At 43.8% G+C, this 15,405-nt stretch overlaps 1 protein-coding gene across 4 annotated transcripts in view; it reads right to left on the bottom strand.

Moving 5' to 3' along the window:
- Nucleotides 1–1,058: 1,058 nt before the first annotated feature.
- pdcd6ip (programmed cell death 6 interacting protein) overlaps nt 1,059–15,405 on the bottom strand; it is a 106,964-nt gene continuing 92,617 nt past the window's right edge. For 2 of the 4 annotated variants that reach the window (XM_067981158.1, XM_067981163.1), the window contains exons 17-19: nt 14,242–14,304; nt 3,570–3,754; nt 1,059–1,700 (exon numbers count right to left, since the gene is read on the bottom strand). In XM_067981158.1, coding sequence (XP_067837259.1) covers nt 1,538–1,700; nt 3,570–3,754; nt 14,242–14,304 — 411 coding nt within the window. In that variant the 3' untranslated portion in view covers nt 1,059–1,537. The remainder of the gene's footprint in view (nt 1,701–3,569; nt 3,755–14,241; nt 14,305–15,405) is intronic. The other 2 variants (XM_067981170.1, XM_067981177.1) reach the window with 1 other exon arrangement.

Below are 15,405 nucleotides of genomic sequence, written 5' to 3'. Positions count from 1 at the left end.
AGATTTACAGTTAGAGATTATACAATTATCCAGGCTCAGTTTTGGCTCAGAGTTTGATAGGATTATTCAAGGTAAACCATAATGAATATTGGCGCAGGATAGTTTGCTAAGCCTTAATGGCCAGTTTCAGAGTCTCACTCATTAGATTCACAGATACCCATTCTAAAATTTTCTCCAAAAATTCTATTTCAGTGAATTTTATGTTTGTCAAGGTAAGCGATGTCAATACTCAGAAATTGACTACTTTTCGCATCCAGCATCAGTGTCAGGTAATGGTAGGATAAGAACAGCAGGGAGTGATGCAGAGGAAAGCACCTTCTATCCTAATGTGCCCAATCCCACCCTTGGAAGCTATCCCCGATTCAGTGATGTGATCTTTGCATTCCCACACATCCTTGTGGCCTCTGAGTACCAATTAAAGATAGTATTCTGCCGTGGAATCAAGCCACAAAGAACTGGGCTGTGTTTGCAAGAACCCATCTCACTTAGAGCCCTTACATCGATAGAGAACTTACAACTGCTCTCTAGGTGGTAAAGGACAATATACCAAAGCACTACATAATCTAGTCCTCAAAATCAGAAATACCTATTTGTTGAAGTATATTTCTAAAATAAGATAAACTAGAACATTTGACTAATTGTTAAGTTTTCTTTAAATGATCATGTATCTTTGACTAAACACTCAAAGGAATGTGTGTTGCTATGTAACAACTACTTCAGTTATGCTTTCAAACTGGTCAGAGGCAGCCTTGGAGCAGAAATTATGAATGCAAGATCTTCCTCAACTTCTCTTAGGTGGGTGGTTGTAGGCAGTACATTCAATTCATTAATGATAGCAAGCTATCGAATTGCAGGGGAAATTACAGCCAAACTCAATCCTAATAGTTTGGGGGAGCTGAGGGAGAAGCATTTTGAACAGGAAGTGCCCCATCTACAGTTTTCTTCCTTTAAGGAATATTAAGTCTGGGATTGTTGGACTTTTGGAAATGTGTTGTGAATCTGCTTTAATAACTATATGCTGTCATTTTCTTTATCCCATAAATACTAAGAACACTAAGTTTCAGTCTTGATTTTTTTTAATGCAATTATAGCTTAATTTACCATTAGATTTACAAGGCCCTGATTAGACAAAATAGGATATAGGAAATAACAAACCAGATATAGTATAAGCAAATACGTAAAAGTAGCACTCAAAGACAGCCCTACAAACACAATCTGCTTTATATTTATGCAGCATTTCAGGCCCATTCCCCAAAACTGGATTAGAAAAAAAACCTATAGTTAACAAAAGATTTCTCTAATAAGCAGTTTTACCATATACATTTTTGCAAAAAAGTTGAGATTTTAAATTCGCTAAATTATTCCTAGTGTTTGTTGTTCTGAAAAAAAAGTTAAATTTAGTGCAATCTTAGGTTTTAACAGTACAACTTAATTAGCATTTACCTCGGACTAATATTTAAGAGTATGCAGTAGATAAAGTATTGTGAGGTCATTTAAAAATTAACCATAACATAGTATCTTATACAGACAGTGCCTTTTATTGCTGGTAGTACTGCTGCGGAGGGTAAGGGTATCCTGGCTGCTGAGGTTGTTGTGCACTTTGGAAAGGTGGCTGTCCAGGAGGCTGGTACATGTACGGCATGTTGTACTGGCCATAGGCATATTGGTTATATGCCATTGGCATGGGAACTGGGTAGTACCTGAAAAATGAAATACGCAACATAAGAAAAAGAATGGGTCAATCATACAAGTCACATCCTTCTTTTCTTCTATGAAATCTTAAAACTGCAAGCAGCAGAGACAGAGTCACCCTCATCACTCTGCTCTGAACTCTCCCCAAAGCATCAATGTCCTTCTGAAGGTAGTGTGCCAAAATGTGACCTAACTACTGATCTCTTCAAGATCAGAATAACTTATTTTGACAATCAAATGCCCCCAAAATCTACATAACAGTGAATGATCAAAATGTACATCTTTTTGTACCTTTGCTACTTTCCTCATGTACATCTTTGCTGGCTTCTGTTGCAATATACATTATATGTATCTATATTAAAATCCATTGGCATACTTTTATATTATGGCCCATATTCCTAAACATAGAACACATACAATTCTAGGTAATTCAGGGGATGTGTAGGGAGGGGTGGGGGAAAAAAGGAACAGAAAAAGATGTGAAAACAGAAGGAGCAAGATTAATGACAGTTTACTGTTCATTACCAGATCATGTGGAAAATACGAACGTATTTATATACTATTAAGAAATAAATAAAATTTCCGCAATATTCAGATTTCATTTCAGTTGCCTACATAGCCAAATTTCAATAGTAAATTTCCAATCCATCAATGTTCAATTGATTATCGCATAGAGAAAAATTCAGTCAGAATCCTTGAACACCACCACGTTTGGCTCTTTTAATGGACTCCTTTACTAACACTGTGTGCCATACTTCACATATTTCTACTCCCGAGTCAAATAAATGTGCTCTGTCAAAAGGAAGGCCAAGTACACAGAACGTAAAGCTATATAGACCAGCAGACAGTTCTCTCAAAAGCTAGCCCATAGCACCATGTTAGTAACTCATTACACATTACGTCATAAATCTACTCTCAATGGTCTTTCCTAATATCCCAATGAAGTACTTGATTGAGATAGCTGGTAAGTCTGGTAACTGGCTATTTTCATCTGGTGCAAGTCATACTGTACATCTTGCAGGCTACAGGAGATTTAACTTGTGCCTCTTTGGCTTTTCTTCTTTGCCTACATAACAATGACTACATATTGAAAGTGATCCACTGGTTGTGAAGTGCTTTGTGAAGCTGGGATGTCCTGAGGATATTGGAGGGCAAGTTCTTTCAATAAAGAATCCACTTTTGAACCTGGAGGCATTTTTAGATAAGGGGGCTTAGAAAGAACTTATCTTATTTATAATCGATACAAATATCATGTTGGTCACTGCTGAGACATTGTGGAACTCAAACTCTCCACCAAGGCATGCTGAACAAATTGTCTACCTTAAGTCCCAAACCAGCAGGCTGCATCTTGTTCAACAGAATGTTTTTATATCTCACCGACAAACCATTTCAAGGTTGCAAATTAAAATTCTCCAGTCCACGAGTTGTTTCTGCGCCAATATGTCGAGGACATACGTCAAGTGATTCACGGAAACAGAGAACCCTTCTTATCATGTGTAAATTAGGTAGCCCTTGTTCATCGAGCTTTGCAACTTGTTCTCGGCTGTTAAGCTCATTTGGTTGTAATGGCTTTTGGACCAGAATGAAGATTCTTCCAAATCCAAACCCAGTAGTTTCAAGCAGTACAGAATGCACAGCCCAATGGGGTAGAGGGGAAATGAATTGCCCTGAAGTCCTTTTGCCAGAGATCCAGGTGCAGGCCCCTCTCCCTACTTTTCAGCTAAGGATTGTGTGTAGCATTTCAAAAAAAAAACTAGAACAATATATCAAAAGGAAAAAAAAAATTCAACTTTTAAAATTTTCCTATTTCTCTGCAATTTCTTCAGTTTTAAAATCAAATTAGTCCCATTGACAATGCAAACTCAGTCAAAACTTACCCAGGAAATCCTTGATATGTGGGGTATGGAGGTCCCTGCGCCTGTGATTGCACACCAGCGCCTCCAACAGAAGCAGGCACAGCAGGAGCACTTGTGGCTGCAGGAACTGCAGCTATTGGAGCAGCTGGGAAAGTGGATCCAACAGATGGAGGTGGGGGACGTGCAGGAGGCTGAGGTTTGGGTTGCTGTAAAAAAAAAACAACAGGGCTTGAAATGAGGCTGAAGAGAACATTAAAAATAAAGCCATTTTATCATTCATATGTCTATACTTTGAATGTATTTGCTGTAAAACAAAATACAAAGTATTGCAGCAGTATACACTTCTGGAGATCCATTTATCTGGAATGTTATCAGTAAACCACAATTGTACCATACAGTCTACCAAAGGTTATTTCTCCTAAACATAACACCACCACCCATATTATAGTTAGTCCAAGCAGTGTGGTCTAACTTTGCTATAACAAATCATTTCAGAATTTTATTTAAAAAAAGATCGCATGTAACCATTGTTACGAGAGATAAGGCAGTCAATAATTTATTGACTGTCAAATTTTGTTTGAAAATCGTTCCTGTGAAGCACCTTGGGACATTTTACTACATTAAAGGTGCTATATGAATGCAACTTGATGTTGTTAGTCATCAAGTATTCATCAACGTTCTGTTGGGAAATAATTTTCATAAAACTTTCACAGTATTGTTCATTAATGCAAATAAAATTGCTGCAATATTAAGTGGGCTTTTGGTGCAAAAATTATGACCATAAAGTAACATAGTTGGGCACCACTATACATTCCACAACAGAACGATGGGTGAAGCTTTTCTGCGTGAGCTAGCTGTTGCAAAATTAAACCTGCTTACACCACACACAGGAAATTGGTTTGTACCGCTGCTTAATCAAATTGCAATATTTTAAATCTCAATTATTGGATACTTTTGTTGTGCGGGTGGATTAGTAATGCTGCAGGGGTGTCAAACATACGGCTCGCAGGGAGACGCAGGCTTAGGCTGGACTGGAAAAGGGTAAACAGACGCTGGGGAAGGATATTGGGACGGTGGGGGGGGGGGGGGGGGGGGTGAGGAGTATCGGAAGATTGGGACTTGGGTTGTGGGGGAGAGTGAGTGAGGGTGACAGGGAACTGGGGTGGGGGGTGGGGCGGAAAAAAGAGAGGACTGGAAAATGGGGTGAGGGTTGTGTGGGGCCCAACATTTCCTGTAGAGCCAGGAACAGCAGCAACGGAGTGAGTGGATGCAGTGCCAAGAGAGGAGCAGCCAGTAAAGGGGAGAGTGTGAAACCTGGGGCCTTTACTGTGGGTAAATAGTGAAAGATTGTTTCCACTGGTGGGCGAATGGGAAACAAGGGGATGGAGAGACGTGCGAGAAATTGCAAGCCCTGATTTTACATCGTAAGTTCTAACTACTGCCGTTCATGGACTGGGAAAGAAGGGGAGTAGCCGCAAGCTGCAGCTTCACTCCCCTCGGTGCAATAAACCCCACAAAAGAACCCCGGGCTTGACGCCCCCATATCAACTGTCGGCTCCTCGCTCAGGATCTCTCAGAATTTGCAGCTAGAGCTAGAGTCTCACCCAGAGGCAGCTCACCTAAGGTCAGGGATTAAATTTGGGCCTGCTGCATTGGCAGTAAATCCTAGAAGGTGGACGGAGGAAACTGCAGTGGGTCCGAGCGCGGGCCGGCAGCGACCCGCAGTAGTGCTGTGGAACTGGGAGAGACGCACTTTCCCTACTGTTTCTTCAGTGGTCCCGCAGTTTAGGCTGCTGTATAATTGGAAAAACTAGTCGAAGCCTGCACGGCACATACTCCACCTGGTTGTTGACGCATTTTGTGGAAGGATGCTGAAACAGGCGCAGGAACTTTCTTTGCATGTTTAAATTGATTCAATGCTGATTTCAGGCAGCCGTCAGGTACGCCCAAAAACGAGGCCCAATATGGCGGCAGCCATGCTGTCATATTGGTCCTTGCTGTTTTTAGGTGTACCTGGCAGCTGCCTGAAATCAGCATTGGATTAATTTAAATATGCAAAGAAAGTTCCTGCGCTTGTTTCAGTTTCTCGTAATGTCTCTACAATAGCAATTCTTGAAATTGCCTGAGTGTGGTGCTCAAGGAGAGATTTTAGAGAGCTATTTACTGCTGGAGACACAAGGTTCCTAAAGTAGTGTCAGAAAAGTCTTTGCTACAAAACACAGATTAAAGGAGTCAAACATAAGGAATGCGAAGGGGAAGTTATTATGAAAGGAGTAAGTTTTTAAATTATTAAATGATTTAAAATTTAAATTATTGGTGCCATACCTGATTTGAATGAAAATAAATGAACATAAATTAAATGAATGAACAGCAAAAACAGCTGAAAAAGGCAAATACTGGAAATGAAATGAAAAATAGTAAGTGTTAGAAATGCACAATAGGGCCCCAAATCATTCCATGAGAAACTATCATTTACATGTACCTCCTTCAGTCTGGTCATAGAAATTGTAGCACAAAAAACTGCATTTATATAGCGTCTTTGACATAGCAAAACATCCTAAGGCACTTAACAGAGGTGTACTCAGACAAATATGGACCCGCAGCCAAAGAAGGCGATATAACAAGAGGTGACCGAAAGCTTAATAAAAGAGGTAGGTTTTGAGGAAGGCCTTAAAAGAGGAGAGGCAGAGGGGTTTAAGGAGGGAATTCCAGAGCGTGGGGCCTACGTGGCTGAAGCCACCAATGGTGGGGCGACGGGTGGGATGGTTGTGGGGAAGGATGCACTAAACATCAGAGTGAGAGGAACAAAATGTTCGGGGGGGGGGGGGGGGGGAGGAGGAGGGGATTGTAGAGCTATAAGAGGTTACAGAGATAGAGGGGGAAGAAGCCATGAAGGGATCAAACATGAGGATTTTAAATGGGAGGCGACGGGGAACCATTGTAGGTCACAATGACAGGGGAGATAAGTGAGTTGGACGTAGTGCAGAATAAGATATGGGCAGAGATTTGGATGATCTGAACTTTAGAGGGTGCAGGATGTGAGGCCAGCCAGGACAGCATTAGAATAGCCATGTCTCGAGATGACAAAGGCATGGATGAAGGTTTCAGCAGCAGATGAGCTGAGGCAGGGACGGAGGTGGAATTAGGCTGTGTTTGTGATGGAGAGGATGGGGTCAGAAACTCAGTTCGAGGTGGGACATGGAAATAGCGGCAAGGGTACATATTTTGTAGCGGGGGCCAAAGATGATGGCTTCAAGTCTTCCCAATGTTTAACTGGCAGAAATTGCGGCTCATCCAGAAACGAGTATTGGACAAGCAGTCTGACAACAAAGAGGTAGAGGAGGGATCAAGAGAAGTGGGGGAGAGGAAGAACTGGCTGTTGGCAGTGTACACGTGGAAGCTGAACCCATGTCTGCAGATGTTGTCACCAAGGGGCAGCATGCAGATGAGCAAGGTGGGGTGGGGGCAAGGGGGGAACTCTGGATGTAATGGTGCGGGGGCAGGAAGAGAAGTCCTTGTCGGAGATGCTCTGGCTATGATGGGACAAGAGATGAACAATGCAAGGGCAATCCCACTTAGCTGGAGAATGGAAAAAGGTGTTGGAGGACGGTGAGATGTCAATGGCTACAGTGATGTCGGGGATGGGGTGGGGTGGGCAGTCGGGGGGAGATAATACACCACAGTCATAGAGGATGTCATTTGTGACTTTGATTAGGGATTGGAAAGATTCAAACATGGAGTTGCAGGAAAGATTGGCATGAATAGAGCAGAAAACAACATGTTCAAGAACTTGAGATGAAAGGAAAGTTAGCGATGGGGCAGTACTTTACATGGACAGACAGGTAAAGTGTGGGTTTCTTGAAGAGAGTGATGATGGTGATTTTGAAAGTGAGATGGATATTACCTGCAGAGGGAAAACCATTTACAACGTCAACTAGCCTAGGGGCCAAGAAGGGAAGTTTAGTGGCAATGGGGTCAAGGAAGCAGGAGGTGGGTCATGTCGACAAAATGAGCTTGGAGACGGCATGAGGGGACACAGGAAAGAGACCGGAGAAAGATGCAGGCACGGGGGTACGGGGGTGGGGTGCAGGGAAGACAGTAGAGGCAGTCTCAATCACAGTGACGAAGTCATCTATGAGCTCCTCGCATTTTTTGTTGGAGGTGACTGTGGAGGGAGCAGGAGACAGCAGTTTAAGGAGATAGTAGAATCATAGAAAATGTACGGCACAGAAGGAGGCCATTCGGCCCATCATGTCCACGCCGGCCGAAAATTAGCCACCCAGCCTAACCCCACTTTCCAGCACTTGGTCTGTAGCCTTGTAAGTTATGGCACTTCAGGTGCACATCCAAGTGCTTTTTAAATGAGTTGTGGGTTTCTGCCTCTACCATCCTTTCAGGCAGTGAGTTCCAGACCCCTACCACCCTCTGGGTGAAATTATTTTTCCTCAGCTCCCCTCTAATCCTTCCACCAATCACTTTAAATCAATGCCCCCTGATTATTGACCTCACTGCTAAGGGAAATAAGGGATAGATTTACCAATACAATCTATCTAGGCCCTTTATAATTTTGTACACCTCAAATAAATCTCCCCTCAGCCTCCTCTGTTCCAAAGAAAACAACCCCAGCCTATCCAATCTTTCCTCATAGCTAAAATTCTCCAGTCCTGGCAACATCCTCATAAATCTCCTCTGTACCCTCTCTCATGCAATGACATCCTTCCTGTAATGTGGTGACCAGAACTGTACACAGTTCTCAAGCTGTGGCCTAACTAGTCTTTTATACAGTTCTGGCATAGCTTCCCAGCTTTTATATTCTATACCTCGACCAATAAAGGAAAGTATTCCATATGCCTTCTTAATCACCTTATCTACCTATCCTGCTACCTTCAGGGATCTATGGACATGCACTCCAAGGTCCCTCACTTCCTCGACACCTCTCAGTATCCTCCCATTTATTGTGTATTCCCTTGCCTTATTTGCCCTCCCCAAATGCATTACCTCTCACTTCTCTGGATTGAATTCCATTTACCACTTTCCTGCCCATCTGACCAGTCCATTGACATCTTCCTGCAGTCTACAGCTTTCCTCCTCACTATCAACCACACGGCCAATTTTCGTATCATCTGCAAACTTCTTAATCATGCCCCTTACATTTGAGTCCAAATCATTAATATATACCTCAAAAAGCAAGGGACCTAATACTGAGCCCTGCAGAACCCAAATGGAAACAGCCCTCCAGTCACAAAAATGCCTGTCGACCATTACCCTTTGCTTCCTGCCACTGAGCCAATTTTGGATCCAACTTGCCACTTTCCCTTGGATCCCGTGGGCGTGTACTTTTTTGACCAGTCTGCCAGGTGGGACCTTGTCAAAAGCTATGTAGACTACATCAAATGCACTACCCTCATCGACCCTCCTTGTTACCTCTTCAAAAAATTCAATCAAATTAGTCAGACACGACCTTCCCTTGATTAATCCGTGCCTTTGAGTGATGGTTTATCCTATCCCTCAGAATTGTTTCCAATAATTTTCCCACCACTGAGGTTAGACTGATTGGCCTGTAATTACTCTGTCTATCCCACTGTCTTTTTAAACAACAATTAGTTGTTTACGATGTTAGTTATTAACAATGGATTAGTAGTGGAAAAAAGCTGAGGGCTATCTTTGCTCTTCAAGGTGACCCTGCAGTAGTGGGTGTTTTTGGCAATAGAGTGAGGCCCGATAGCGTTTGATGCAGTCCAGCCAGATCTGGTGATGGATGGCTAAGGAAGTTGCGTGCCAGATATGCTCAAGTCTGCACCCCTAAGACTTGAATGAGTGAAGATGGGAGCATACCAGGGGGAATCGACCAGGATGGGAGAGACAGTAAAGGTTTTGCTAGGGATAAGGGCATCAAAGGTGGACATGAGAGAGTGGTTAAGCATATCGAGGGCTGCAGAAGTATTGTGGCGAATTGAGGCTCAAAGGCCAGGCAGTTGAGATGTAGAAAGTGCAGTTGGAAGTGATTTGGGGGAAGTAGGCAAAGACTAAAGGAGAAGTGAGAAGACTGGAATGAGGTGAGGTGCTCAAAAGGAGGAGGAGGTACATGAGGACTAGAGGAAGAAGCCAAGGTGTGATTTGGTGATAAGGACCACACCATCACTGTGGCAGTTTGAGCAGGACCGGTAGTGAAAAGTATAGCCAGGTGGGGAGGCTCTCAGTGCAGGGCAAGGTGTCACCAAGGTGAGCCAAGGCGGCAATGGGTGGGTGGGGTGAGTGAGATGGGGAAGGAGGTTGGCGAGGTTAGCTACTAGTGGGTGTGCTGGATGGGAAGTGGGCGAGAAGAGAACGGGGCAGTTGGAGTTGTTGCTTGTAAGGAGGTAGTAACAGATGACTTGATGCGGCCTTTGGAGAATGCCAAGAGAAGCAAAGAGGGTAGCTTATCCAAGTAGGATTTAAGCCTGAAACGGTGACAGAGGAGTAAAAAAGCAGAGGGGTAGTGATGGGTTGAGGTAGGGACTTCCAGGGAGTGGCAGCAGCGTACCCATAAGGGGAGAAATGAAAAGTGGCATGACTGGTTGACAGGAAGGAGAGGAGACGAGAGAGAAGGGCACAGAGAAAAATAAGGAAATAGAAGCTATGGGCTAAGGTCAGGAATGGTAGCCGAAGTGCACATGGAGGCCGTTTGGTGTTAGCTCTTCAACTGTACCTACCTAGACTGATCCCATTTCCCTGCTCTTTCCCCATATCCTTTTATATTCTTATCTTTCAAAAACCTTCAGAGAATTTGTTTTCTTTCTCTTAGGGACTTTATTTTTTTTATTTGTTCATGGGATGTGGGCGTCACTGGCAAGGCCAGCATTTATTGCCAATCCCTAATTGCCCTTGAGAAGGTGGTGGTGAGCCGCCTTCTTGAACCGCTGCAATCCGTGTGGTGAAGGTTCTCCCACAGTGCAGTTAGGAAGGAAGATCCAGGATTTTGACCCAGTGACGATGAAGGAACGGCGATATATTTCCAAGTCGGGATGGTGAGAGACTTGGAGGGGAACGTGCAGGTGGTGTTGTTCCCATGTGCCTGCTGCCCTTGTCCTTTTAGGTGGTAAAGGTCGCAGGTTTGGGTGGTGCTGTCGAAGAAGCCTTGGCGAGTTGCTGCAGTGCATCCTCTGGATGGTACACACTGCAGCCACAGTGCGCCGGTGGTGAAGAGAGTGAATGTTTAGGGTGGTGGATGGGGTGCCAATCAAGTGGGCTGGCTTTGTCCTGGATAGTGTCGAGCTTCTTGAGTGTTGTTGGAGCTGCACTCATCCAGACAAGTGGAGAGTATTCCATCACACTCCTGACTTGTGCCTTGTAGATGGTGGAAAGGCTTTGGGGAGTCAGGTGGTGAGTCACTCGCCGCAGAATACCCAGCCTCTGACCTGCTCTTGCAGCCACAGCATTTATGTGGCTGGTCCAGTTAAGTTTCTGGTCAATGGTGACCCCAGGATGTTGATGGTGAGGGATTCGGCGATGATAATGCCGTTGAATGTCAAGGGGAGGTGGTTAGACTCTCTCTTGTTGGAGATGGTCATTGCCTGGCACTTGTCTGGCGCGAATGTTACTTGCCAATTATCAGCCCAAGCCTGGATGTTGTCCACGTCATGCTGCATGCGGGCATGGACTGTTTCATTATCTGAGGGGTTGCGAATGCAACTGAATACTGTGCAATCATCAGCGAACATCCCCATTTCTGACCTTATGATGGAGGGAAGGTCATTGATGAAGCAGCTGAAGATGGTTGGGCCCAGGACACTGCCCTGAGGAACTCCTGCAGCAATGTCCTGGGGCTGAGATGATTGGCCTCCAACAACCACTACCATCTTCCTTTGTGCTTGGTATGACTCCAGCCACTGGAGAGTTTTCCCCGATTCCCATTGACTTCAATTTTACTGGGGCTCCTTGGTGCCACACTCGGTCAAATGCTGCCTTGATATCAAGGGCAGTCACTCTCACCTCACCTCTGGAATTCAGCTCTTTTGTCCATGTTTGGACCAAGGTTGTAATGGGGTCAAGAGCCGAATGGTCCTGGCAGAACCCAAACTGAGCATCGGTGAGCAGGTTATTGGTGAGTAAGTGCCGCTTGATAGCACTGTCGACAACACCTTCCATCACTTTGCTGATGATTGAGAGTAGGCTGATGGGGCGGTAATTGGCTGGATTGGATTTGTCCTGCTTTTTGTGGACAGGACATAACTAGGCAATTTTCCACATTGTCGGGTAGATGCCAGTGTTGTAGCTGTACTGGAACAGTTTGGCTAGAGGCGCGGGTAGTTCTGGAGCGCAAATCTTCAACACTACAGCCGGGATGTTGTCGGGACCCATAGCCTTTGCAGTATCCAGTGCACTCAGCAGTTTCTTGATATCACGTGGAGTGGTGGGGATATCGGGAGGAGGCTGAGATAGATTATTCACTCTGCACTTCTGGCTGAAGATGGTTGCAAACACTTCAACCTTGTCTTTTGCACTCACGTGCTGGACTCCACTATCATTGAGGATGGGGATGTTTACAGAGCCTCCTCCTCCTGTTAGTTGTTTAACTGTACACCACCATTCACGACTGGATGTGGCAGGACTGCAGAGCTTTGATCTGATCCGTTGGTTGTGGAATCGCTTAGCTCTATCTATAGCACGTTGCTTCCGCTGTTTAGCATGCATGTAGTCCTGAGTTGTAGCTTCACCAGGTTGGCACCTAATTTTTAGGTACGCCTGGTGCTGCTCCTGGCATGCTCTTCTACACTCCTCATTGAACCAGGGTTGATCCCCTGACATGTTGGTAATGATGGAGTGAGGAATATGCCGGGCCATGAGGTTACAGATTGTGCTGGAATACAATTCTGCTGCTGCTGATAGCCCACAGTGCCTCATGGATGACCAGTTTTGAGCTGCGAGATCTGTTCTGAATCTATCCCATTTAGCATGGTGATAATGCCACACAACACGTTGGATGGTGTCCTCGGTGCGAAGACGGGACTTCATCTCCACGAGGACTGTGCGGTGGTCACTCCTACCAATACTGTCATGGACAGATGCAACTGCAACAGGTAGATTGGTGAGGACGAGGTCAAGTAAGTTTTTCCCTCGTGATGGTTCGCTCACCACCTGCCGCAGGCCCAGTCTGGCAGCTATGTCCTTCAGGACTCGGCCAGCTCGGTCAGTAGTGGTGCTACCGAGCCAATCTTGGTGATGGACATTGAAGTCCCCCACCCAGAGTACATTCTGTGTCCTTGCTACCCGCAGTGCTTCGTCCAAGTGGTGCTCAACATGGAGGAGGACTGATTCATCAGCTGAGGGAGGACGGTAGGTGGTAATCAGCAGGAGGTTTCCTTGCCCATGTTTGACCTGATGCCATGAGATTTCATGGAGTCCGGAGTTAATGTTGAGGACTCCCAGGGCCACTCCCTCCTGACTGTATATCACTGTACTGCCACCTCTGGTGGGTCTGTCCTGCCGGTGGGACAGGACCTAACCCAGGGATGGTGATGGAAGAGTCTGGAACGTTGGCTGAAAAGTATGATTCTTTGAGTATGGCTATGTCAGGCTGTTGCTTGACTAGCCTGTGGGGCAGCTCTCCCAATTTTGGCACAAGTCCCCAGATGTTAGTGAGGAGGACTTTGCAGGGTCGACTGGGCTTGGTTTGCCTTTGCCTAGTGGTCCGATACCGGGTGGTCCATCCGGTTTTCTTCTTATTGTGAATTTTTTTAAGTGAGATTTTACAACTGAGTGGCTTGCTCGGCCATTTCAGAGGGCAATTAAGAATCAACCACATTGCTGTGGGTCTGGAGTTACATATAGGCCAGGCCGGGTAAGGACGGCAGGTTTCCTTCTCTAAAGGACATTAGTGAACCAGATGGGTTCAATAATTCACTAACTTTAGGACTCTAACTCTCTGGTCTAAACATCGACTTCAATAACTTCATAGCATAGCTCCTTCCTTAATATTCCTGCTGCATTCTTGCATTCTTGTTCTGCCCCTTTTCGTTTTATCACTTTGAAATCAATTTATTTGCACTAGTGCTGTCAGCAACAAGATTGGGACTTTCAAATCTGGTAAGCTTACCTCAAGTGCTGCTGGCAGCTACTCAAGACCCACGCGTCAAGAGCCAGCAGCATTAACACAAAATAAATGCACTGTTTTCTTTCATGTATCTGTCCAAGATGACCTTTGTATACAGCATTTTACACTTCTTTTCAGTATTTTAACATCCATTAGTGGGCTTTTAAGTCAATTATTTCCTCCTTTGAACGTAATGAACATGTTGTACTCTTGTTTTCTGTCTGTTGCTCTCCCCTCCCTAGTTTTGACAACAAAGAAAAAGGCTTCTCTGATCTCACCATATTGGTTCTGATGAAGGGTTACATCCAACACAAACTTAGGTTTCCCTTTCGGATGCTAATTCGCATGCTGTGCATTTCCAACATTTTCTATTTTTATTCATGAAAAAGTTAATTTTTCAGAGGACAATATCCAGAAAATGAATTTTTTCAATTTTTTTTGTGTAGGAGTCATGACCAGTTTTTAAATCCAGAAGTATTAAAAACAATTTAATTCATCTTTCAAGCTCAATTTTAGACACTGTGGGTAATTACTCTATTCAGTTTGATCCCTTGTACAACCACATACACAAAACTACATAATTAAAATATTAAAAGTAAACTACAAAGTAAAACAAACTACCTTTTTTTTACAACAACTACTGGACGAAGGTGCAGTACATTCAGGAGGCTGAGGTTTAGACTGCTAAAATAAAAATCAAGAACTGAATAGGACTGAAGAGAATGTTACAAAGCAACACTACTACAATATCCAAGCGGTAATTTCACGAGGCTGTGTTGCCAGTGCTGAGCGTTGCTGGACACGACCGCAGGTCAGAGATAGGACTATAGCCCCAATTCTCCAACTCCGTGTACCGTTGATGGGGATCAGAAATTATCTAGTGTGTCTTATCCATGCACAAAACATACACGCAGCCAAAATAGTAAATTACTTTGTACACTGGATATATAGAATCTTAAAGATGATTATATGGTCAACTTTATGTCGAATAATAAAATCTGGAAAATTAATTTAGTAGTTTTTCTAAAAGCCAGAGATTAAGTGATGGACCAACAATAGAATTTGGGAAGACTACCCAGAGGACAACCAAATAGGCCAGATAGTGATACTGTAGCCATGCTTAATTATAAAAGAAAATAACTCAATCATTGAGATTGCAGTCAGAAAGCAGGATAGTTTTTTTAAAAACTCATGGGAGAAATATTTAGTTTTCACAAAAGGATGAGTTAACAATACATCCCAAAGGAACAGCTGCAAATTAATCCAAGAAAAGTCATCAAGGGAGCAAAAGCAATTTTTGGAGTGGTTTAGGATAATTAGTTGCCAACCTTAGATTTTAACAAGGAATCAAATGGACAGGAGATGTTTATAAAAGATTAAACTTCGGCTGCCAATTTTCAAAAATATGTTAAGCAAATTCCATACAAAATAATGAAATTGTTCATGAAATGTATGCTAGTTCAGTTCTAGATATATTAGTGTAATCCACATTTTAATAATCATATAAATAAAAGCATATGTAAGAGAATTAAGGCCAGAGTTTTTTTCCATTACTTAGCAGATAAATTAAGTGCCTGGTGTGACATTATTAAGTTGAACAGACGAGACCCAAATTCAATCCCTGCTGTGTTTAGTAAGCTCATCTCAGCCAGAGCAACAGTTGGAACACTATATTTGGTCTCAGTGCCTTTGGATTAGTGAGAGTAGGTTTGGGGGGGGGAAATCATTTTGTGCCCTTGTTCTTAATTGTTATCATTGACCCCTGCTGGAAAGTACAGGGTATCA

The sequence above is a fragment of the Heptranchias perlo genome, chromosome 3 (genome assembly GCF_035084215.1).
Source record: "Heptranchias perlo isolate sHepPer1 chromosome 3, sHepPer1.hap1, whole genome shotgun sequence".
In the NCBI taxonomy this organism is placed as follows: domain Eukaryota; kingdom Metazoa; phylum Chordata; class Chondrichthyes; order Hexanchiformes; family Hexanchidae; genus Heptranchias; species Heptranchias perlo.
This window is presented reverse-complemented; position numbering and strand designations above follow the sequence as displayed.